This window comes from Pituophis catenifer, unplaced genomic scaffold, assembly GCF_029215685.1.
Source record: "Pituophis catenifer annectens isolate HBS135680 unplaced genomic scaffold, rPitCat1.0.hap2 SCAF_2, whole genome shotgun sequence".
In the NCBI taxonomy this organism is placed as follows: Eukaryota; Metazoa; Chordata; class Lepidosauria; order Squamata; family Colubridae; genus Pituophis; species Pituophis catenifer.
Genome location: NW_027256882.1, coordinates 96,505,018 through 96,531,534, shown reverse-complemented (window position 1 = coordinate 96,531,534; position 26,517 = coordinate 96,505,018). Strand labels below are relative to the sequence as shown.

The 26,517-nt window shown below is 39.2% G+C and overlaps 1 protein-coding gene across 4 annotated transcripts in view; it reads right to left on the bottom strand.

Moving 5' to 3' along the window:
* Nucleotides 1–779: 779 nt before the first annotated feature.
* The window catches only part of TNIP1 (TNFAIP3 interacting protein 1), a 61,098-nt gene continuing 35,360 nt past the window's right edge, over nt 780–26,517 (bottom strand). For 2 of the 4 annotated variants that reach the window (XM_070937211.1, XM_070937212.1), the window contains exons 6-18: nt 18,650–18,856; nt 15,639–15,733; nt 12,483–12,573; nt 11,627–11,716; nt 11,006–11,071; nt 9,879–10,010; nt 8,192–8,320; nt 7,858–7,986; nt 6,794–6,919; nt 5,737–5,817; nt 4,436–4,627; nt 3,339–3,429; nt 780–2,103 (exon numbers count right to left, since the gene is read on the bottom strand). In XM_070937211.1, the coding sequence (XP_070793312.1) occupies nt 2,060–2,103; nt 3,339–3,429; nt 4,436–4,627; nt 5,737–5,817; nt 6,794–6,919; nt 7,858–7,986; nt 8,192–8,320; nt 9,879–10,010; nt 11,006–11,071; nt 11,627–11,716; nt 12,483–12,573; nt 15,639–15,733; nt 18,650–18,856 (1,473 nt within the window). In that variant the 3' untranslated portion in view covers nt 780–2,059. The remainder of the gene's footprint in view (nt 2,104–3,338; nt 3,430–4,435; nt 4,628–5,736; nt 5,818–6,793; nt 6,920–7,857; nt 7,987–8,191; nt 8,321–9,878; nt 10,011–11,005; nt 11,072–11,626; nt 11,717–12,482; nt 12,574–15,638; nt 15,734–18,649; nt 18,857–26,517) is intronic. The other 2 variants (XM_070937214.1, XM_070937215.1) reach the window with 1 other exon arrangement.

Sequence of the window (26,517 nt, the reverse complement as noted above, 5' to 3'; positions counted from 1 at the left end):
GTGTGAACACTTTTTTCCCCTTTACCAACATTGTAGGGAATAGTTTGGGCGGCATACCACATACCTCAGTCTCCTTTCATAGCAATTTGAAAGGTATTCAATAAAAACAAGCATGCTACAAAAGAAAATATTTCACAAGAGCAAAACTCAGATACAGAACTCCAGGCATTGCCCAGGAAAACTTGTATTTTATTCAACTGAATATAGTTAAGATAATTTTACACAATTTTTCAAAGCTTTTTTGAAACCAGAATATAGTTGCTAAAATATTGGCCTGCATAAATACAGTGACAGCTTATACTTAGAATTTCTCAAAATGTTTTATAAAGATGTCTCCATTTAGAGATTGTAGACCAGAGGTGTCAAATTCAAGGCCTGTGGGCCAAATGTGGCCCATGGGGTGCTTAGATCTGGCCTGCAGGGCCGGCCTGGAAACAGCAAAGAACCAGCCCGCGGTGCCTCTGCTTGCAAAAATGGGTCGCGGAAGGGCTGCACATGGCTCCCCCGCAACTGGTTTTGGCCACCAGAGTGCTCCAGGAGGCCTTCCAGACCCAAGTGTATAAAACCATGTGTGTGGAGGTGTGGTCCCGTGTCACACCCACCATGGCCACGCCCAGCCCCCACCCCGGCCCTCCGAGGTTAAACACAACCTTGATGCGGCCCTCAATGAAATTGAATTTGACACCCCTGCTGTAGACGGACCAAACTTCCTATTGTATCTCTTCTTTCACATCTTCCTACAATTTATTCTATACTAATTGAAAGACCTATGACAAAAATTAAACTCAGTGAAAACGTTTTTATTTAAAGAGATTTTTACAGATTCTTCAAACACTGCATTTTTCTTTGCACTGTGAACGTTCTGAAATTATTTTTCCTTCCCTTTATTCCGTAAAGAAAAAGAAAACACTAAATTTATTTCTCAATTATGTGCTTACTGGTGAACATGAATTCTATTTTCAAATGAGCATATATAGTTTTAGAGGAGCATGTAATTGTAACAAGCAATTTATGTCACTTCTAGTGCTACACACTTTGAAAAATGCTTGGCTGGTTCAGCATTTCATATGAGTGCTCCAAGGGATCAGTAATCTGAAAAAAAAAAGACCATTCTTCATAGCTGTCTCCCATTTAAATCATGGGAGGGCCAAAGATAACCTTTCACTAACAAAAGGAAATTAGAACTGAATTTTTAGATCAGGGAACAAATCTATCTAGTCCACCAATTAGGTTCAATAGTAACTAGGAATGGGACGAAACAGAACCAGGGAAGTGAAATCTGAAGCCATTTTCTACTGAGCAGTTTAAATAAACAGATATAATTCTATTAAGCAACATGCATGCGATGATAAATGATATATTATTCCAATTAAGAGGGAGCAAAAAAGGCTGTGATACTTTAGGAGTAGCTGAGGGGCAATTAAAGCAGTATTAAACAGTTTTCAACTCAAATTAACATTCACTAGGGTTAAAATATTTATTGACAATTTTAATGTGCGTGTGAAATATATATATTTCATTCAGTGTAGGAAAAGTATCTTTCATTTTTATTCCTATACATTATTTAGACAAACACAGGAAGATTTTTTTTTCTCTGTCCTTGGGCGAACACTGAATCCCAAACTTGTACAGGCCCAAAGCATGCTTCCACAGCCAACAAATGCCACATCTCGCCCTGATATACAGCTGCCTGACTGTAAGAGAATCAGCTCAACATACGTCCTGTTAATTCAGAATTCCTAGTCTTCACTGCTGGGACTCAACGGTTGTTCTCTTACAGCTGAATCCTTGAATGTAGGAGAAAAAAAGTTGTGGATCAAATGCCGAGAGTAAACAAGACCTGGAGATTTCAAAAAGAGAGATTTCCCAAAACCTGTAGGTCACAGTTGCTTCTTGGTTCAGTTTCAGAAAATCCTGCTTATTATTCTCAAGCATCCAAGTGGCGTGGATCTTTTTTTATACACAAATAAATGCAACCAATGTCCAGAAGTAAAGGTGTTGAGATGGATTAACACATGGTGTTGTTTTGCTTCTGCAGTTTACACATTTCACCACAAAGTTAAACGGGTCTTTGAGCTTTAGGTAACCCGAGACCTGTAGGGTCTGAAAAGCAAACATATGTATTAAAATATTTTCAAATCTTGCACAGGTAGTCCTCAACTTACAACAATTCATTTAGTGATCGTTTAAAGTTACAACAGCACCGAAAAAAGTGACTTACGACCATTTTTCAGAGTTACGACCTTTGCGGCCTCCCCATGGGCACGTGATCAAAAATTCAGTTGCTTGGCAACTGGTTTATTGTTTACGATGGTTGCTGAGTCCTGGGGTCACGTGATCCCCTTTTGGGACCTTCTGACAAGTGAAGTCAATGGGGAAGCCAGGTTCATTTAACAACCGGGTTACTAACTTAACAACTTCAGTGATTCACTTAACAACTGTGGCAAGAAAGGTCGTAAAATGGGGCAAAACTCATTTAACAAATGTCTCACTTAACAACAGAAATTTGGGGCTCAATTGTGGTCAGAAATTGAGGATTACCTGTATTACCAAGGTTCTAATTCTCCTAGCCAAGACATTCCAGGTGAAATGGATTTGCCACCCAAATCCTCACTCTTGTTTGTTAAACATTTTCGTTTCCAAAGCTAGCTTTGGAATTCAGAATGTATTGACTGATATACAATAACTAACATACAGAAAAATTGGAATGCCTTTGTTTGTATGTGAAAGCACACATTAAAGAACTCACTGTAGCTATAAAAGAGCAGAAAAGTATATACTCAGAATTGCAAGTGATGGCTCTCCTCTCTCCAGATTTAAACACCCAACCAAACTAGAATGAACTCAGAGCACCCTGAGATCAAATCAAGGAAAGACAGACTCATAATGATTTTATTTAACAGAGTCGTGAAGACTCTCCAAACGATTCACAAATCATGGTCATGCCAAAATTTCCCATGTGAATCCATTTTACAAGCGAATGGATCAGGGGTGGAATCTACTTACCTTCCCTACCGGTTTGGAAGTGTGCGCGCTATGCACGTGTGCTAGCTCCGCTCACACACGTGTGCACATCACATGCAATTTTGGACCCTCTGCGCATGCACAAAGCCTTCTGCGCATGCACAAAAGGTAAAAAAACAGGTTACTTCCTGGTTAAAACCAGGAAGTAACAACGTCCAAATGGAGCCTAGCACCGCTGCTGCTACCGTTTCGCCCGAACCGGTGCGAACCGGTAGCATTTCACCCCTGGAATGGATCCTAAAAATAAGAGCTAGGATTCAGCAGCACCAAAAAAGATATTCTAGTATGCCACGAAAGAAATAGAAAGCTCTTACCAGATTCCTTGGTAAACTGTTTCACACCGTCCCCTCCTTGTGTGTTCTGATTGTGTGCTATAACACATGCCGGAAACCAGGTAATATCTGGCTATAAGAAGCAGAGAAAAATAAAAATAAAAATACTATACTATACCGTATAGTAGGGATGTGTACAGGTAGTCTTCACTTAATGACTGGTCACCTAGCAACCCTTCAAAGTTACAACAGACCTTCACAGAGCTACTTATGATTTTGAAGTTCTGATAGTCCCAATCCCCTTCCCCTTCCTAATGATTATATCATCACATTTTTGGCACTTAGCAAGTGGCTCATGTTTACAGCTGTTTGCTGCATCCCACAGTCATGTGACCCCAATTTTCAGGGGGGTTTGCTGGGTTCTGTTGTTTGTTTAAAATGGGTTCACTTTATGACTGCAACATTTTCTCAACGACCGCTGCAAAAAAATTAGCAATCATAAAGTCATATCATCAGGTGCGGTCATCTGGTGACCCACTTAATGACAGCCATGACTTACAACTGTATTTCCAGGCTCATTTATGTTCATAAGTTGAGGACTAGCTGTAATTCATTTTAATTTGAATTTTTTTCAAATTCAATCCTCCACCGCTCTTTTGAGCATGAAATGCCTTATTTCAAGCATGAAAAATATTTTTTTTACGTGGGAAATTGGCTGTTTTATGCTTCCTGGAACTCATGAGAAGGACTGAATATCACTCAGCCAAAATGGACAAATAAGTACGTCAGACAACTGCTTTATGCTTAAAGATGGGATTTTTTAAATCAGAAGAGGGATGTTTCAATCTAATAACAGAATTGAATTGGAACATCTCTGCTGTATATTTTCTACTAGAAACTTCCCAGCTCTTCATAATGAATGGCAGCAAATAGAAGAAAGCATCAATTATTGAATAAGAAAGTTTACATTCTTGTGTTTCCTTGTACACAAATTTTGGCAGAGAACCTGAGAATTCCAATTCTATCCATTTATTTTTATTTTTATTTTTTGAACAGAAGAAAATGTCTGGTAATTGTGAGCATGCTGTTCTTATTGCTTCTAGTTCCTAACTCTGATTCTTCACATTTTATTAACTCACATGTGGGACACGATGATAATTCTGAACTGGAGGATGCTCATTTGCCGCTGGTGGTGGGTACCGGATCTGCCACTCCTCAAAACCATGATAAGCGTGGGGTTGGACTGGAGGAGAGCACTGAAACGGGTACATGGGGCAGACTGGGGTGATTTGTCCTGGCTGTGGCTCGGGATGCAACCTGTCACCCGAATGCTGCAAGAGAGAGAGCAGAAAGTTGAAAATGAAGGACCTTTGTGGAAATCCTAGTTTATAAAGGCTAATGATTTATCAACCTAATCGAAGCAGATTGTTTTGGCTTGGCCTGTTCCTTTTTTATCCCCTTTTAAAACCAGCTAAAGAAACATTATATGTGCAATATTCAACCTAGGATAAGGAAGAAAAAAAATAGTCACTAGAATAGGCAGCATATAAATATGCACACCCTTCTATTAACAGATGATAGACCGACAGACACAGAGCTATTGAGAGGTTGGGGGAAGAGTACTCTCTCAATGCCATAGGACCAAAACAAGGGGGGAAAAAAGTTAGACCTGATCTTGGCTGTAATTTAAACTGCACCATTTTACTATATAAAACAAACTTCAATAAATTTATTTATTTATTTATTTATTTATTTATTTATTTATTTATTTATTTATTTGTTCAACTTGTATGCCACCTTTCTCCGAAGACTCAAGGCAGCTTACAATGCATTTAAAAACCATATATAAAACATTAAAAGTTAAACCATTAAAAACAATTAAAACCCATTCACACCATTCATGGCCGGATCTCGCCAGATCACAAGAGCGAGATCAACGGCCCCAGGCCTGCCAGAAAAGCCAGGTCTTCACCGCTTTTCGGAAGGCCAGTAGGGTGGGGATGGTCCGGACCTCAGGAGTAACTGGTTCCAGAGAGCTGGGGCAGTCACAGAGAAGGCCCTCCCCCGCAGGCCTGCCAGTCGGCATTGTTTAGCTGACGGGACCCTGAGGAGACCAACTCTGTGGGATCTTACCGGTCACTGGGAGCTATTCTTAAAACAGGACACTCTCCAAATGTGCTAGGCTTCAATTCCTAGAATTTTAGCAATGGCCAGAGAAACTGGGACAATTCTGAAAATTGAGGTCCACATTTCTGGGCAGTGCACAAGTTAGGGGAGGTGACTTTATATCAACCCAGCCTGACTTCATATATGATTTTACTAGAATGCAATATGCAGAACTGATAGACCATGTCAAGCGACTATGACATATATTCAGTATTGGGAAGCCATAATATTAAGCCAGCTGGCATTTGCATTTCCATAGTACAGTATCCCATACCTGCTTGTGCTGTTTAAGCAGTTTCTTAAACTTATCCTTTTCGTCCTTCTCTTTATGGTAGTCCTCTTTAACGATTCGCAGCTGTTGTGAGAAAGAGGAGGGGGAGGAAAAGGAAAAAAAAAGAATATAGACTTCCATGAGCATTGCATTCTAGCATTGAGAACAAGCAGATCAATAGAAATATTCTGCTCAAATCTGCAGTTTAGCCAAACTAGATTCTGGATGCCCATTGTGGATCATTAACTCAGTGACAGAGTTATTTTTATTCTATACCTCTTGGAAGATAGGGAGAGTATTTTCATAGGGAGCAAGTGAAATTGGATAGTAACCCAAGAGACAAGACTAGTACAAGAACACATGAAACTGTCCTGGGCACTGACAAAAAGAATCATTTTCTTTAATCAGCGAGTACAAAGTCTTATGGGTTCAAGAGCTTTGCAAAGCAAGTATTTAAACACCTTTTAACCTTATTTACTGACCTGCCTTTTCTAGTTCCATTTAAAACCTCTTTTTAAAAAGCTGCGCAAGCATGCCCTTAAGGGCATTTTTTTTCAATTTCTTTAAGAATAAAACAAGTGGCAGAGGAGAACTACATAATCAAACAATAACTCGTGCGTTATTAAATGCATTCATTTAAGAGAGCAGCTATTACATAGGAGAAGGATATTGGGAGAGAGGATTTGGATAGACAAGCCTATCCATAAACCTTCAAAGATTGTGGCTAGGATTAGGAGGGGAATGGAGAGCAAGAGAAAATATAAAGAAGGAAGGGGAGAATGCTTGAAAGGACCAAGAAATAGGGGAAGACACCAAAAGCAACTCGTAATTGCTCAGAAGACTATGTCTTGGTTATCTGGAGATTCTGATAAGCATATCACAATAAGAAAAACAAAAGGTATTTAGTTTAGAATACCCAACAGAGTGGAATTTTGCATGAATCAGGGCCAATTTAGATTTCATTTCTCCCATAGAAGCCATCTTGAAGGGATTCCATAGAAGAGATTAAATTTAGATCACCAGAGCTTCCAAATTTAGAATCATTGTTTTGGTTTCCTACCTGATTATTAGTCAGGGTCATCTGCTTCTGAAGTTTTTCTAGCTGCTTCTTCAGCTCCTCTTTTTCTTCATTCATCCTTTCCCTGTCACTCCGCTCCCGCTGGAAATCCTCCTCAAAAATCTTCACCTGGAAGAAAAAAAGAGACTTAAATCCTAGGATCAGACACTTAGGCCACCAAATTTAAATGTTCTACATATTTCAGGAAAACACAAAATGCAGAAGCCTAAATTCAAAACCTGTGCCATAAGTTTTGTAAAGCATGTGGTCATCTGACAAAGAAAATTTCCTCCTAAATTCACATAACACTGATTTAAACCATTTTTAGCCTATTTTCCCAAGATACGGAAAGGGAAAGGGAAGGGGAAGGGGAAAGGGAAAGGGAAAGGGAAGGGGAAAGGAAAGGAAAGGAAAGGAAAGGAAAGGAAAGGAAAGGAAAGGAAAGGAAAGGAAAGGAAAGGAAAGGAAAGGAAAGGAAAGGAAAGGATGAAGGAGAGGGAGATGGAAGGGAAGGGAAGGGAAGGGAAGGGAAGGGAAGGGAAGGGAAGGGAAGGGAAGGGAAGGGAAGGAAAGGAAAGGAAAGGAAAGGAAAGGAAAGGAAAGGAAAGGAAAGGAAAGGAAAGGAAAGGAAAGGAAAGGAAAAGGAAAGGAAAGGAAAGGAAAGGAAAGGAAAGGACGGAGGGAGAGGGAAAGGGAAAGGGAAAGGGAACAACCGATGTTGTGAATACAATAATTAAATTAATGTCATTAATTTAAAAAAATATTTTTAAAGATAAAATGTTTTCAACTTTCTAACTGATGCAACACATGCAACTTTTCAAAATGGCACTTAAAGCAATTAACAATGTTATTTCTGATACTGATTGTCAATTAATGAGATCCACCAGTGAAACTAGTACAGTATTAATACAGATAGTCCTTGACTTATAACCAGAATTGGAAACCGGAATTTCCATTGCTAAGCAGGACAGTTGTTAAATGAGTCACATGCGATTTTATGATCTTTTTTGCCACCGTTGTTAAGGGAATCACTACACTTGAGTGAATCACAAACTGAGGGTGCTTACTTGCTGTTTCAGAAGCTCGTTCTGGGTCATCACTTCCTGGTGCCGGAGACTTGGCCTGGGAGCAGTAGGGTTTTTCAAGGCTGAAGGAGAATGAGGAGGTGCTTGTAAGTTCAGAATCTCTTCTAGGGCCTGAGGGAAGACAAAGGGACTGTAAGAAACCTTTCCTGGCATAACATTTATTCTTTGTAGCAATGGCAAGAGATATAGAATCATTCTACTGCCTTGGAAAGACCATCATCTCGGGGCGGGAGGTGAAGATTCACACAGCTTTAAAAAAAAACCAGAAGAGGAACCAGGTACAAATCCTCTAAATTCTTTAATAAGGTATACCCACCTCATTTAGTCGGACAATCTCCTTCTCCTGGTACTCTCTTTGCCTTGTGACTGGCACCAATTGATCCTGAAGGAACTTCACCTTGTGCTTGAGCTCCTTCACCTCCCCACTGAGTCTCTCTTTTTCTGCCTTGAATAGAGTGGAAGGGAGGGAGAGGAAGATGTATAAAAGGAGAAACAGCTTTCCATTCCAATCAGGTGTGGAATAATGAATCTCCTCTCCTGCCTCTGAAGCCACTTCAGAAGAAACGAGAAGGGATTGAGGACAGGGTCTACCTTCAAGAGCATGTTAGTTTATACCAAAAAGCCCTTGAAGTTTCAATACCTGTCAAATGCAACTGGCTGTCATAACCGTCATTCTCAAATATCTCCCTCCCATAGAAAAACTCCTATCTGCTAAAAAAAGGTAACTGGGTGTCTCATTTGTGTCCTCAACCACACATAGCAATAGGAACACTGATGGAAAGAAAGAGAGCAGGCCCCAACAGAGTAAAGCACCTTCCAGAAAATACAAAGAGGAGAACATTCAGAAATCAAATCCAAAAGTAAAAGAGCTCACATGGATTTTTTTTTATTATTTTTTTTTTGGTAGCTACAGCACTGTAGAATTTGAACTGCAAAAGCCTCTTTTGTCCACCAGAGGGCGGGCCTTTCCAGTTCTTTAGGTGTTGCTCCTCCCTACAAGGCCTAATAAACTGAGGCCTATACAGGTAGTCCTTGATTTACGACCACAACCGAGCCCAACATTTCTGCTGCTAAGGGAGACATTTTATAAGTGAGTTTTGCTCCATTTTACAACCTTTCTTGCCACTTGGTTGTTAAGAGAATCGGCGTGGTTGTTAAGTTAGTAACACAGTTGTTAAGTGAACCTGGCTTCTCCATTGACTTTGTTTGTCAGAAGGTCGCAAAAAGGGATCACTTGACCCGGGGGCACCGCAACCCATCATAAATAAATGCCAGTTGTCAAGCGTCTGAATTTTGTGTACGTGCCCAATATGGTCGTAAGCTTGAAAAAGAATCATAAGCCACTGTTTTCAGTGCTGTGCTAACTTTAGTTACTGAGAACCACTTTTATCCATGGGCTGTCAAGACTCCTGAATGCCACATAACATTGTAAGTATGTAGTATGATAGATTTGCAGGGCCGGCGCAACGTGCAACATGCTCATATTGGCGCAATATATTATAATGTAATGTAATGCACATATATGTATAAAGGATTGTGTCTTTGTTAGTATGATTTAGTAGAGTAGGGATTTTTTTTTCTTTCACTGTGAGTTATTGAAAGGTATTGTGTGGGGGGGGGGATGCACTAAGGGAGGCTCAGCCAATCTCATTGTACACATGTTGTGCATTGACAATAAAGGTTTGAAATTTAACGGTCACTAAACAAATGGTTGTAAATTGAAGACTACCTGTAGAAGATATAGAAATGACTGATTCTGTCACCCCTTTCTACCAATAATCTCTTAATGACAGCTTTGTTATTTGCATCTTTGTTATTTGGTATTTATAAGGATTTAAGACACATTCTCACAGTGAGTTACTACAGAGGAACTGAAAACAGGAATTTAAAAAAATGCTTTTAATGCTACCTGTCTGTCATTTAGATTTAAATCTGATGTAAACACTACTGTTTTAGGCAGAAATGTAAATGTGGGATTTTCCAAGTGGGATTTTGGACTATACCTCTTCTTCTTCAATTTTGGATTTTGCCAAGAGAAGCTTGCGGTCAAAATCCCTCTGTTTCTGCTCCCGTTCTGTCTCCAACTCCGCTAGGGCCTTTTGGGAGTCAGCAAATTTCTGCCGTAGATCTGTAATCTGTCAGGATGGAAATTTTTAAAAATGCAAAACACCATCATACATTTTAAAGCCACTTTAAAGGCTACATTGCCCAAAGGAACAAAACAAAATATAGAGGTACAGTATATACTGGAGGTATATACTACAATATATAATTTTAAATCAGGCTCTTATTACATGGCATTCCTGCATTAAATATGCAATTTGGGGAATAAATGCATAAAATTGCTTCTAACTATTTTGGCAAAGATCCTATGATATATTACAGTGCAGGTAATCCTTGACTTAAGGCCACAATTGAGCCCAAAATTTCTGTTGTTAAGTGAGACATTTGTTAAATGAGTTTTGCCCCATTTTACAACCTTTCTTGCTATAGTCGTTAAGTGAATCACTGCAGTTGTTAAGTTAATATAAATGTTAAGTGAATCTGTCTTCCCCATTGACTTTACTTGCCAAAAGACTGCAAAAGGTGATTACATGACCTTGGGACACAGCAACGGTCATAAGTAAGAACCAGTTGCCAAGCATCTGAATTTTGATCGCATATCATGGGAAAGCTAAAAAGGACATAATTGTGAAAAATGGTCACAAGTCACTATTTTCAGCGCCATTGTAACTTGGAACTGTCCCTAAATGAACTGTTGTTAGTTGAGGACTACCTGCAATATCTTGTTCTGTCTATATTATTGTTTATTATAAAAATGAAGATACTAAATTTTTAAAAAGCACAAAACTGCATATTGGTATTATTGAACTGATATTTTCTAAGTCTATAGTTAGCAGCTGTGATAACTGTAATTTTCTTTTCTTTTCTTTCAATCCCCAGAAGTGTTTATATCTTCCCAGGCCAATAAAAGAGAATTATCTTAAAGCAGATTTCGAACAGATAGCGCTGTTGACTCAATTTATGACTCAACTAGCATTCCTGTATTACTTCATATGGATAAGAACAAGGCCACATTCATCTTGTGTTGTGCTATCAAAAACATCTCAGATAGAGCTGTCCTGCCTACCTTCTGCTCATACTGGTGCTTCATGGACCGGAAATGGTGGTCCCATTGTTTATTCACCTCCAATAGCTAAAGAGAGAGAAAATGCATCATGTTATTTTGAACGCATCCCCTTACAGCTTTCCTCCTCTGATGCCACCTTGAAAGGATGGAAGGCTGAATCAACCTTGAGCCTGGTGAGATTTGAACTACCGAACTGCAGCTAGCAGTCAGCTGAAGTAGCCTGCAGTACTGCACTCTAACCACTGTGCCACCTCGGCTCTCTATATAGCCCTATATTCCAAATGGGGTCATTCAGGTATCACCCCTATTGCTAAACCTGCTAGTTATCACACTTAGTCTATTCCAAGGCTTTCCTGAACAGGAAGAGGGATTACATACAAGCAGAGGGGATACTTTGGAGGACCCATTTAGGAAGAGCTCTGGTGATGGTTAGATTAGGAATATAATAAATAAACAAGCAAGAACACCAGGTAACATGACAGGTTGGGAATCTGGAGAATCATTCAGAATAGTTCTGGAGTAGAAGGTAAATAACCTCTATTGTTTATCTAGTAGCAGCCATCACCTGATATGAACTCTTTATAATTCTAAGGGGAAAAAAACCCGTTGTATTTGACTTACCTCATTGCGCTGATGTTCGAGTATCTTCACTTTCTTCTCACTTGCTCCCAACATGCTCTTCCCTGCTGCTTGCTCCTCTGTGGCTCCCTTCTAAAAGGCAGACACATATCAGACCTTGAGAAATCATTCAAAGCAGCCAGCTCAATATTCAGAAGTTGTATCCACGACTCCTTTTTCAAAATCTACAAAGGTACTGTTCAACTAAGTGCCACCTTTCCCCCAACATTCTGCATATGACAGAACTGAGATGATTAAAAATACCAGTGACCTCTTAAAAGAAGTTGCCATTTGACTGCTTCTCTCAAAAATACCCTTTAAATCTTCTGTTTCTGAAAGCAAGAATTACTGAGCATAAAAGATTTCTCTCTATTGGAGATTCATTCCAGGGAATGTAGGGACGAGATTGGTAGCATGGTCTTAGCCTTTTTGTAATTTAAGATATTATTCTTTTATTTTGATTTTGTTATCTGTTATTTATTGTAAACCATTGGGAGTTGATCCTGAATCTGTCTGCATCTACAGTTAGTAAATACATGTTATACCATTTTTTTTCTTAAAATTAAAGATGCTACATTCCAAATAAATTCTATATTTAAATCACACACCCTTGCACCATTGTGTCAAAAGATGAAAAAATATGATTATTTGATGTTTAAGTTTAGATTATGTTCATCCTTCAGTTTTAAATACATGTTACTTTTGATTTTTTTAAAATATCTATCCCTTTTACTGTAAAGCTGACTTTCAGATATAGCTAGGCTCACATTATTGAGAGATAACTTCAAGCAATTTGAGGCTAAATGTTATCAGCATATGGCACAGGATAGTGGTTCAATCTAGGCTAAAATCTTGTTACCTGTTGCTGGCCAGCACATTCTATATTTTCTGCTTTCACGCTTTCCTTACTTCCCGTCATCACCATCTTTCTGAGTTCCAGATTCTCACACCTACATTAGAAAGACATCATCATCATCATCAAACACAGTATTACATTTTAAGGAAAGCATGTTAAGCATGTAAAGGCAGCTGTCACAGTAGCCGTCATTCAGAATAAGATTTACTTTAAAGCTAATGGACCAAAAATGTATACTGTTAACTGAATTAGATCATTTCACCGAGGATAACGAGAACTATACTGAGTGCCTGCTAACATTCACAGGCAACCTGCCTCCAAATACCATTCAGTGTAAAATTATGAGAGAAGAGGAATATATTCTTCACTTCCTGTTGATGAGTTTTGACGTGGAATATTTATAGTGCCCGCAACCTTTTGGGCACCACGGACCAGTTCCGTGGAAAGAGTTTTTTTCCGTGGACTGGAGGGGGCGTGGTTTCATATGCTGCCTGCATCCCATGGATGGGGCTTTGCTTGTTTGTGTGGCCCGGTTTCCAGCATGCCTCAGCCCAGTGCCGGTCCACGGGTTGGGGCCCCTTGATTTAGAGGACATAGAATGCTGGAGGAGATAATCCTTTGGTCTGATCTAGCCCTATTTTCTTACATCACTATAATAATATATACTTATTTTCCCCCCCCTATCAAGAGCCGTGGTGGCACAGTGGTTAGAATGCAGTACTGCAGGCTACTTTGGCTGCCTGACGGCTGCCTGCAATTTGGCAGTTCGAATCTCATCAGGCTCAAGGTTGACTTAACCTTTCATCCTTCCGAGGTCGTAAAATGAGGACCCAGATTGTTGGGGGCAATAGGCTGACTCTGTAAACCGCTTAGAGAGGGCTGTAAAGCATTGTAAAGCGATATATAAATCTAAGTGCTATTGCTTATTATGGAACAGCTCCTCAAAATAGCACCATCCTATTTATTAGATTTCTATTTTGCATTGCCAAACACATGCTCAAAATATCTACAAGGAGTTACCATGATTCAGTATAACATCAATGAGGGAAAATGCTATAATTATGTTACAGAAATTATTTTTAAATGGAATGTTGTGATTTGGCTCCTCCCCCAGTATTAAATGGTAGCTATAGGGATCAAGTACCCTAACATCAATTATTAAACAGGAGCAATCCAACTTTTGAAAGAAAGACACTTATGAAAGATATGAGATTTGCTACTAAGTCAACAAAAGGATGAGCATATATACCATCTATGCATGTGCACAAATATACATAGTCAACCAATGTTTACATTTGATATCATGAGTTGCGCTTTAGCAGAGCTCAGCAGGCAATGTTAAAAGTGTCAAATTTTTATTTTTTAAAAAATTCTTTCTGATCTTTGCTTGCTTTTATTTTTGAGACACTACCTAATTCTTCTCTTCTTCTGTATGTCCGTACAAACCTTCAGGTAGGTCAATTAGGGAGCTGCCCTTGCATCATTTTTTTCAATTTAGCTAAAAAACCAAATATATTTCTTTTCAACTCTAGAGAAATTACTAGTCTAAATTAGTACAGAATTAATAGGCTTGATTTTTCAATATGAAATCTCTATTTGGTTTTGTCCTTGCTTGTCTCAATGTAACTTAAAGCACTAATGCAATTCTTATTGCATTAGTCTATAACAGCTCTTGTCAGGCTCCAAATAATGCATCCATCACATTTATTTAGATACAATGCCATACCCCATTCGAATTCAGGCTTGACAGCTCTATTACCACCTAAAGAATAAAACAAGGCTCTTTCCATTTTTATTATTATTTTTTAAAAATCAGAAATGTCATATATATGCTATTTTAAGCTACTGCTGGAAAGGCAGGATATAAATCTAAGAAAGAAAAAAATGAAATAAGATATGTAACTCAACATATATGCATGCCATATTATGAATTTAAGGCTACAATTATTCTAAGAACGTTGATTTGAAACAAGAGTTTGATTTTGATTTAGAAACTGAGCTAGGACAAGTTTTTCCATTCTTGTCCAAGCAGTTAATGGACTACATTATAACATAAACAGGATCTATGGCAGTGCAAAATAGTTCTCTTATCCCCTACTTGAGAGCTAACTCAATCCTAGAACATTGGTTGTTCAGAATGTAGAATTCATATCAGAACTGGGTACCAAGGGCACCATCTAATGGAGATTAAACACATAGCTTTTTAAAAAGCAAATCCGATTATTAGACCCACAATTCTAGCTAAAAGATAAGGTTTGAACTGGAATAATCATGGTATTGAACGTAGGGTATTCAGAAAAGCTTCACTTTTACCAGTTGAAGCCAGCAAGATACAAATGATATCTCTGTGACTAAAAGCAAATTACACAATATCTTCATATAGTTTCCATCAAAAGTAAGGAAGTGCCGTGATGCTCTGGATCAAGCTCTTGAAGAAATTCTCAAGTACATTCACAACTGTGAAAATAAACCTTGCGCCTCTGTTCCCAATTAGAATCGTTGAAAGAATTGCAAATCAAAAATGCATTTTTTTCCCCTGAAAGATCTCACAGTTCATGATAAATCTTATGAAAGGAAGGCCATTTCTTTTTGGTCAGAGAGAACACGTGAGCCACTACCTACCTTCATTGAGAAGTAAGAAAAATATTTCTCCATGAGCTATTCTGATCTTTCACAAAACATTCTGGGCTAAGATAAGTAGGATGCCCTGATCCCAAACAGGCCATTAGTAATGCTTGGCTCTTTTTGTTTGGGATTTGTGGGCATAGTTTTACGCCACCCTGCACAAGCTGAGCAAACTAGCATTCAAGAGGGAAGATCCTCATAATTATCTTCTAAACCTTATCTGTGTTCTGACCTTTCCTTCATTAAATAAGAAAATAGCTTTAGACCAATGTTTAGACTCATTCTACACCATGGAAATTCCCTTAGAATTCTCTGGGGCTTCCCACCATTGGAACTTTTTTTACTGGCCACATTGCTGCTCCTTCCTGTTCAGGTAGATTAGAGTAGATTAAAGAATAAAGTTGATACTAGAATCAACATGTGTAGTAGCACTAACATTACTATGGGACTTCTAGGGGATAGGGGACTTCTTCCCCTTTCCCAGTTGTATGCTTGCTCACCAACGTACTCCTTTCCCAGCTGATGTTCACCCACCTTAGTTTCTCTGATATCTCGTTCCTTTGCTCTAGTTCCCTTTCCAACTTTGTCCTCAGCTCCTCATTTTCAGTCCGCAACTGTTCACACAATGTCTGTTTGAAAGAAAAAGAGAAATTGAGAGAGAGATACAGGAGAGAGAGGGAGAGAGGGAGGGGGAAAGAGAGAGAGAGAGAGAGAGGGAGGGAGAGGGAGGGAGGGGAAAGAGAGAGAAAGAGAGAGAGGGAGAGGGAGGAAGGGGGAAAGAGAGAGGGGGAGGGAGGGAGGGAGAGCGCTATGTATTGTACCATATTTGTCAAGGGCCATTTGAATGTTTGCTGAACCATATAGTAATAGCAATAGCACTTAGACTTATATACCATTCCAGAGTACTTTATAGCACTCTGGAGTGATTTACAGATATTGCCCCCAACAATCTGGGGCCTCATTTTACCAACCTCGGAAGGATGGAAGGCTGAGCCAATCAGGATCAAACTGCTGCCAATCAACAGAACTAGCCTGCAATACTGCATTCTAATCACTGCACCACCACACATATATTTCATCTATTGTTTTTATTTCATAAATAAAAACACTTCTCAAACAAAATGGCCTTTTTCAATCTGCATCTATACATCTAATTTAAAATAGCAGAATAACATACATAATAAAAACATAAATGGAATAAGCACCTCAATCAGAAAAGTTACTAGATTGCAAAGATATGGTTATAGTTAAAAACATCTCCGTGACACAATAAAACATCCAAAGGCTGGAAAGAACAAAACTGTCTATCGATTGGTCTTACAATGAAATGGCCTCTTTGGGAAGAGTATTTCACGGAGGCACTGAAACTAAGAAGACTTAGTAGCCATGTATTGCAGTGGTGGGTTGCCCCCGGTTCGGACTGGTTCGCAAGAACCGGTAGTAAAACTGGCGGGAGGCTCATGCGCATGCACAGAAGCATGCGAGCAAAGTGAGCGTAAGCACACGGACCCGTTGTGAACCGGTAGTAAAGATAAGTAGAACCCACCCCTGATGTACTGTATTTTAACATTAGAGCACGGAGAACAGAGCTTCTAAAGAAGTAGAGGATAGGAGTGTACAGAGATATGGATTTGTTTAGGTCTGATGAAAACAGTGAATAGTTTAAATATTTTCAAAAATCTTCCAGCAAGAGGCCGCCTACTATTTTTTCTTGGTATCTATCTTTTAGTCTGAATTAAATACAAATCTCACCACCTCTTTTTTCAGATGTTGACACAAATATCCAACTGGATTCTTTCAGTTCTCACCTCACCCCCAAGAAGCTCAAAATGGAGCTGAGAAATAGTGAGAAATCTAATTTCATTTACAACTAACTGATAAGAACTAGATCTTCTCAGTCCTAACTGGACACCATCATTTAAATATTAAAATTGTATATGCTTCAAAAATTCAGAAGTGCTTCAGATCTTGTGAAAGTACAGCATTTATATGTTCCTCACGAAAGCAGCCCAGCTTCTATAGGAAATTAATCTGCTTTAAAGAATTGCACAGAAGTCCTGCATGCATGTATGTTTATTTATCACCATTTAAAATTTGAGAATATAAGATCTCAAGCAGTTCTTCCAAATAATTATTGAAAAGTACATTTTATGCTACACTTGATCTTAATATTAGAGGGAATGTACTGAACGGGTATGGACTGTTGTGATTTCATATAAATTTTGCTAAAACCTATGGTTGAAATTGCATGTATATATAACTGTATACACTTTATGCTATATTGGTTTGCTCTAATCATGAAAACTTGGATAGGAAGAAAGATCAAGGTTCAATCCGTCTCTGAGAAGAGAAAATTTCTGTATTTTCCAGGATCCCAAATGGAATTCTACCCCTGCCAAATACATAGAACCCTTTTTATAATAAGAGAAAAATTTTCATTAACTTCAAAGGGATAAAATCTCTTTTGCCCTACTCTGACCTAGCTTGCTCTTTTCATCCCCATTGGCTACTGGTAGTTATTGTTAAAGTTAGGTGATATGAACAAAGCCAAAGGCCCCAGAGAAAATTTCTCAGACAAAAGGATAAGCTTCAATTCCAGAGGTGACACAATTGCTCCTGCCCATTTTACTAATAGAAAGTGTATGTCATTGCCAAGGAAATATTCTTCCTCTTTTTATCCAAAGGTTTCACTGATTAGTTTGTAGCCTGGAGGAAAAGGTGTTTTTTTTTAATGCTTTTTAAGATCTGCCTGACAAAGGCCACATCTTATATCCCTTGAAAGTCTTACATCCTTGTTGGAAACTGAGGAAGGAAAGAATAAACAAAAGGATACCTTTATGCTTCCTAATTGTGGTCAGAGTCTTTAAATGAGATTACTTAGCAATAGGAATAGCATTTAGACTTATACACCACTTCACAGTGCTACAGCCCTCTCTAAGCAGTTTACAGAGTCAGCATATTGCCCCCAACAATCTGGGTCCTCATTTTACAACCTCAGCAGGATGGAAGGCTGAGTCAACCTTGAGCTGATGGGAATCAAACCGCTGTACTGCTGGCAGCCGACAGTCAGCAGAAGTAGCCTGCAGTACTGCATTCTAATCACTGCGCCACCCCGGCTCTTATGGCAGGAACTGCTTTAGGACAATGGAATGCCACCAAGCATGACAACGTGATTTTGAGCAGTCACAGAGTTTGCAATAAAGTCCCTGCCTCATGGTAGGGGCATAGGCAAATGAAAAACTAAACTTAATATAGGAGCAATAAAACTGAATCAAAAGGATTTTATTCATTTCCTCAAAAGATGGATGGGATGTACTGAGGATGTCACAGAAATAAAAGAATGAGGAAAAAAGGTAAAGGGCCATAAAAGGCATGATGAAACCAGCTGATCTGGGATGGTATAGTATGATTGGGTGTATAGGGAATATTTTTACTGTACCTCGCCTGTTATGGCCACTCAGTGGGATGGGGGGGAGGGGGGAGAGAAAAAACAAAAAGATGAGAACTCAGGAATACAGAGAAACAAATGAATTGTGCACATCTACCAGTAGCCCTCGGACCTGAAGAATAGATGTCCTCTGCTCGTTCTTGTGCACTTTGGAGGCCAGGCGGTTAAACTCGAGAGCCATGCGCCCCAGATGGGCGAAAAGCTGCGTTTTGTCAGACTCCTCAGCAAAAAGACTGAGCGTGTTCTCGAAGCGCTGAAGGTGGAGCATAAGGTTGGTATCCTCGTTCAGAAGTGGCTCTACGTCCTGCAGAAAATGATCCAAAGTAGAAAATGGTATCAGCAAAGCATTTGGCCGTTTTTTACTTCAACTTAGACCTGGAAAATTCCTCAAATAACCTGGTGTTATTCTATTCTGCACGTTTAAAAAGCCATTTTTTGTTTGTTTGCGATGGGACGGCAACTGAAAAGGATTACAGGGGGATGGAAAAACAGATCTTCTGCTTCTTCTAAATTTTGTATGAGAAATGTTTTCACACGCTCACAGAGAGAGCTGCTTTTTGCCCCTTAAAGCCCTTAAAGTGGAGATAAGAAAATTGTCCGATTTGAGGATTGCTCTGGAGAAAACCCAGTGTTTTATGAGGAAATTCATTTTTCAGTACTAGGCATAAATCTATCAAATCTATTGTAGCCCCTTTCCAAACAGTCTCTTTCCCCACAAAGTAGAAAGCCCATCACATAGAACATGCTCCAGACTCTCCTGACTCCTCCTTTCTCCATATCTTCAATTTATACAATAATTGAATTTAAGAGATTGGGAGGGAGGGGGACTTTTCAAAAAAGGAGGGATTTGTCTCTTAATACATTACAAATCTAAGGCTATCATATATTTCCCTCTTCAATGAAGACGTGCATCTGGATTGATGTTGTGATTCAGTGGGATAATACTTACCTTTGTCAGTAATATTCTGACAAAATGACTCATTACAGATTTTTTTTTACCTTTTTTACTCCTTTATGATTTCCCTGTTCCTGCTTTCCCCGGACAGTTTGCTATGCATACAAGTTAGTATTTACTTTCCTTATACAATTTTTAAAAACTCAAGAAGGTGGCAGGCATACTGCCATTGAACGTTGTAAAGTTTCTCTCTTTCCATAAAGAAAATTCAGTTTACAGATTCCCAATCAACCAATCTAGGTAAAGTCTCTACAGTCACTACAGGTGCCAAAACCTCTCAGTTCAGGACCGAGTAGAAGTTGAATTGGACATTTAAGGATTATTGTTGCTTGGAATTCCCACTGTTGTGCAGGGTGTCTTTAGGATATATTTTGGTTGTCATTTGTGACTGAGCTATTCAGAGCTTGGTTTCAAAACTGGTTTGCAAGACCAATGCCAAAATACTTTCCCCCCTCCTCATAGAGCAACTATAATCCATTCCCCATTTAGGATGATGGAAAATGGTTTTTATGGGCATACTGTTTTGTGATGTGAATCACAGATTACTTATTCTAGAACTTAGGTGTGCTATGTACTCCTAGAAAGCTTAACTCTGACTGCGCACTGCTGGAATGCTACTCTTTGCCTCAGCAAATTTCCTAAAGAGCAACAGGAAAAGTAACAATAAAACAGCCTTTAATGACCTCTGCTCCAAATTACATTTCCAGCATGCTCAAACAAAGCTAGAAGTGGGAAAGGAGACAATTGTTTACCCCTTACTTGTAACTCCCTACTCCTCAGCCTCCAAGTTCCCATGCCGAAGAGGGAGGGCAAAGGCACAATTCTAACTGCATTTGCTTGAATGGAGACAAAAGCCACTGCATAACCAGAGGTTCTTAAGAGGAATCCCATTCTGACAAAATGTCTGCCTCTACTCAAGGTGATATAGATGCCTCCTTCAAACATTCCCCATTCAAATGAAGGATATGGAGGATTCAGAACAAGATTTCCAGCAGAGGTTACCATTTCCCAATACAGGTAAAAGCATGAAGCAAAACATACAAAACCATTGAAAATAATCCTTAATTTGAGGTTCCAGCCACATCCATGCCAGCATCCCATTAACATCCTGGATGGTCCCGGATCCTAGAGAAGAGCTGGGTCTTTCCAGCCTTCCTGAAAGCTGAAGGGATTGGAGCTGTCATATCGGCATGGGAGGAGGGCTGTTCCATTAAATCAGGTAGCATGAGAGAAAAGGTCCACTTGCTAAATGTCCCCAAGTGACAATGCTTTGCTGATGGGACTGGAGCATGCCCACCTTGCTGAAATGGGCAAAAACCATCAGGGATTTAAAAGTAGCCACCACTGCTTTGAAATACATCCAGAATCCTACTTCACTACTACTTTCATTCTAGTGGATGATCCTTCCACATCTAGACCAATATTGCTTCTCTCCAGGGGTGAAATGCTCCCAGTTTGGACTGGATTGCCCGATCCAGTAGCGATGGAGGCGGGTGGTTCGGAGAACCGGTAGCAAAAATCCCCCCCCCATGCCCAGCTGAGCCGCGCAATCATCAGAGGCTTTTTTTTAAAGCATTTTTTCTACAACCTCTTCAGCTGAAAAAATGCTTTTAAAAGTAAAATAAAAAGCCTCTGATGATCATGCAGCTCAGCTGGCATTGTCAGAGGCTTTTAAAACCATTTTTTCTACAACCTCTAAGAGGTTGTAGAAAAAAATGCTTTTAAAAGCCTCTGATGATCCCAGCTGAGTTGCCTGATCATCAGAGGCTTTTAAAAGCATTTTTTTAAACAACCTCTTTGGCCGAAGAGGTTGTAAAAAATGTTTTTAAAAGAAAAAACAGCCTCTGATGATCAGGCAACTCAGCTGGGATCGTCAGAGGCTTTTAAAAGCAATTTTCTACAACCTCTTCGGCTGAAGAGGTTGTAGAAAAAATGGTTTTAAAAGTTAAAAAAAAAGTTGGCTACGCCCACCCAGTCACATTCCCCCCCCACCAAGCCACGCCCACAGAACCGATAGTAACAAAATTTTACATTTCACCACTGCTTCTCTCCCATATTAAGAATACCTTTTCCTACCTTCTGCTCTCCAGTTCCAGAATCTCATTTTGTAGTTGCATTAGCCATTTCCATTTCAATATTGCAAGCGGTTTGTTGCTCAGATAATAACTGACAGACGGACCCTCCTAAATTTATCTCCTTAATTTTAGGAAGCCTGCCAAAAGCCTTTGCTATTGGAAGCTACAGTTCACTCTTCAGAGTTTTGAGCACATTTGCTCAACAGCAAGCACAGCCAACTTGGATTGCCACCTCATGGGCAGCCCATGCAAAAGGAATCTTTGAAAGTGAAAAGGAGGGAAATGCAACCTTTTGTTCAGCATCTATAGCTGACTCATGATCTCCTCCCCTCCAGAGGCTGCCCCAATGAACTTGGTTCAGGGAGAAAAAAAGCCCAGTCTTGCAAGAGACTTTGCCCATTTGTCTGGCAGATGATTCATGAGGAAAAGACCTCAAGAAGGAACCATAACCTGTACATCTATCTGCAGTCTAAGGTCTTTATTGCCTTGTAAATCACAATGTAAGGAGCTTTCAATGAACATAACTATATTCAAAGCAGATTCTTTTTAGATTTTATCTACTTCTCCCTGGGCAGTTTTTCCCAAACTCATGCCCTGAAGATGTGGCAGACTAACACTTCTGCAATCTGCCAGTATGGCAAATAATCAACCATTATATATAAGAAACAAACAAGTTAAATTACCGGGGGAGGGGGTTTCAGGATGAGGTGAGGGAAATTACAGATGTAACTCTAGATTTGTAAATGTAGGCCCCATGGATCTTTTCCCCCCAGATATCATAGCTACATTATGCAACAATGAAAAGAGTATTTAGGTACTCTGTTGCTATGGAAACTGAAGTCTTTACCATTTTTATGCCATTGCCTAGCACCTGATAAATACTTCATTACAGATGCTTTTTATGGTTTTAGCCTGTGAGATTCCAGAAATACCAAGCTAAAATCCAAGGCCTTTCTCTGCTTTGCATTTAATTATGGATGCAAAGATGCTCTAGCAATTTCTTTTTCTACGGAGACCCCAGGCCTTTTGGGCCTCCAGCTCATCCACAGTACATGAGTGAAAGAGGCTCAAATCCTTTTTAGCTTTACCAGTGTTAAAGTAACCTTTTCCCCATTATTACAACATTGCCAATGACACCCTCAAGCTACACATAAAACCCATCAACTTTTGTCATCTAGTAACATCGAAAGGAATGGCTAGAGAAGGGAGGTGCAAGTCAGCAATATATATGACAGTATTATTTGTGCTGATTTAAAAACAGGGGGAACTTTCAACTCAGGCAAGATCTCACAGTATATTATTATACTTTTATATTGTTATACAGGATATAACATATATTGTTATAGTGGAATTGGGTACATCTAGTCTACTGAAAAGAAGGACTAGGGGTGATATTATAGCAGTGTTCCATTATTTGAACGAATCTAAAAGAATCATTTTTTTCACCTCTTCTAAAGCTCCTGTATTTCCACATGAACTATTCACATACATTTCCAAACATATTATCATTAAAAATCTAGTGCAGTTTTTAAAAATTGCATTGGTATCTAATCTTGCTTCCTGTTCCAGAATCCGGGGGTTCCTTGTTTAAAATGTCAGGATTGTGAAATATTTACTCATGAGAATTCAACTGTGATTTAAAATACACATGTTGTAGGTGTGTGTGTGTGTGTGTGTGTGTGTGCCCTCACATATACATTATGTAGCTACGCATAAACAATCTCTGCTTGCTTTATGGAATTATATAACATAAGGGTGGATCATGACATTCCTTGGCCACCATTAAGGTTGTTATTACAATAATTAATTATAATTGTTTATAATAATTAATAAAGCTATGTGTTTGCCTGGCATTTATTATGTGTTTGGATCAGGAGCTCTGCAGTCATTACCAAAATGTCCAGCTAAAGGCCAGTATGCTTAACATAATTAAGTATCTGAGAAAAGTTGCTTTGTCCATTTCTACCCCAGCCAACCAGACAAAGAAAACATCAGCAAGTTTGGAAATGCAATCTCCCAATTATATCTGACAGGCCTACAATAGCTATTTACCCAACTTAGTAACTCCAAAGTTGATTTCTTGCCAGTTCCACACCACTCCAGATTTCAAAAAAGTGGGTATGTTTTATTTTTATGTTAATATAGTTGTTTCTTTAAACCTTCTGCTCGACTAGCCTCGCCCATGCTGGCCCGGTAGCAACGCATGAAGAGACTTGCTCTATTTCAGGTTTTAAAAAAACAGGCTCCCCCTTTCCTCTGCTTAAGAGCCCTGAAAAATACACAAGCAATACCAAGTAAATGGAATTGACCTCTGAGAATAAAAATGAGACCTCTGGCAGGATAAAGAACTCGTAACTGTTAAGAAAGAGCTATGATAAATTATAACCAAGGAATCCTTCCATATTTCCTTAACAGAGACCATGAAGGTCTAGTTTTAAACTGGAGCAATATGGCAGATAAAAGGGAAACTAAAATCCCTAAACAGGATGCATTTATTTTAGAATGTAAACATCAGAAGGTCTGTTAGGATTTGGGGGGGGGGGGGTTGGGTGTTTGCTTGTACCCTAATTACTCCTTGGAGGAAGAAAAGCTATTCTGTTTATGTACAGGACTGAGAACCAGCAGAGGGCTGTGCTTGGTAGCTTTCTCTTCCAATAATCCACAGCCCAATTGTTCCAGAAGAACCCTGTGCCTTCCCAAGCACAGGAGGAGGCTATGATCATGCTGAGGATTATGAGCATGGTATGCCATCATATGTTGTTGAGGAAGAAACACGTGGGACTTTTCCAAATTATTATTTAAGACACTAATCTTCCATCCCAGCCTAAAAATATTGCTAGTAGAAAATTGGCTGTCCAAAGCGATGGCCTTGGCTTTCATTCACTGCAACTCATGGTCAACAATCATTATAACCATACTGGTTGCTTTTGTCCTCTAGCTTTATCATATCCTATTTCATCATGTTACTATTCAGTAGGACAGCATTGAGAAATCAGGGCACTGTGGTATGGATCATACCATGCTTCAGATCTCAAGTTGAAAAGATATAAGTGTGGGTAAGCAATTTAGGGCTTGTCAATTTTTTTCAACTTTCAATTTTCAAACATTAGGGGTGCTCAAAAGTTGTGACATGCTTTGGGGATTGTGAAGGTAATTTGGTTACTTTAATATAATTTAGATGTGCTTGGTAACTAACTACATAAATATCACAACTTTTTGACATTTTGTTTGTTTCATTTAGCATGCTGGACCTCTCAGGGCCTTCATCAAGAAGCTATAAATTTTCCTGACCTTGCAAAACAGCAGGGCAATTCCTGGAAAAATACTTAATTAGATTAAGGAGGCACTCATATTTACTACAAACTTGCATCAATTGCATGACATTTATCTTCTCAATTTCTCTGTCTGATTGAAGATGATGGACAGAGCTAAGGGAGTTTTATGTCTAAGAGCTAAAACCCAGCTTTCCAAAAACAAATTATGAACCACATGTTTCTGCCAGAAATGAAATGCTTGGACAAATCATGGTTCCAGAAAATTTGCTGAATAAAGTAATTTGGGGGGAGGGGCACCAGATGGAATGAACTAAGCTATTTTAGTTAGATAGAGGGCAGCTTTCACCAAAATAGCCTCCACATTCTATTGCCTGGACAAGTCCCTGCAGTTCTCTGGGAAAGATTTTCAGAAATAATTTGCCTTTGCCTTCTTCCTCAGTCTGGGAAAAAGGTCCAAAGTCATGCAGCTGCCAGGATTAGAAACTCCCATCTCGCAGTTTCTATCCTTGTGCCTTAACCACAACACCAAACATGTACTTGGCATATGTAAATCTGATATGTAGTCCAAGGAAACTTTGTCCCCAGCTCCCTGTATGAGGGGAAGGAATGCAACAATCTAGCTGGCTTGTTCACAAGAAGCTTGCCAGAACAAGTGCTGCAAAGAATATGGGCCTTGACATCTGCCTGACTCCCTATTTCAGAGTCATAACTCCATTTTAAAGGGCTCTCCTTGGTAAATTTAGTTAGCGGTATGATTAGTGCAGCAAAATTAAAATCAAATGTATAATTAAAACTGGTAAAGCTAAGGAAATGATGTATTTTCTGGATACTGCTGAAGAGAGGAGCTCCCAAAACAGAATATATTTTAATCTACCAGATTGTTATTTACATTATTTTTGTGGAAATATAGATGTCCTAATAATCTAACACTGGGAGATAAAGATGCAGATCTCTAGCTTAGTGTAGAAAGTAAAATTGCAAAGGTGTTCAGTGTTGGAAGCAGGATCTTCAAAAAAAAAGAATAGTTCAAACGTGGAATTTCTAAAAAAATAATTAAAAATATAATTTCTAAATGCCAAAGATGCAGTGACCGATCCACATTTCAATTTACATTACTTCCTGCAACAAGCAGCAATAATAGTTAAATATTTGTAACCTTTCACGCAAATCCAGCTATATACTCCCCAAGACCCAATATAATAAAAACTATATTTTCTGGGGTTGTCCAAAGAGTGTAAAAGTAGGAAGAAGTAGATCACAATCCCTAATGGTTACAGAATTCAGGAGTCCCAGTCTTTTTCTCAACGAAGAGAAACCATCAGTGGAAATGGAGGGGAAGATACAACTTTACTGTGAGTTCTCATCAATGAACTCAGGCAAACTAATTTTGTCCCTTACCCTGGATACTTATGTTTTTCAGGAAACAGCGCTCTAGGAAAGCAATTGACAGTAGCCACAAAATTGGAGAAGGGGGCAGCGTCTGTACTTCTTCCTTTCAAAACATATGAGACTAGGCCCTATTTTTGGCAGGAGAGGGAGGAGAAGTTCCTGATGCGGAGTGGTGAGCATTTGAGGCCTTGTAACCCATGTGTTTTGCATGCTGATGAGTCAATGATGTCCTACACTGTGGGTCTGAAGCCAGCCCAATTTCCCAAGATTA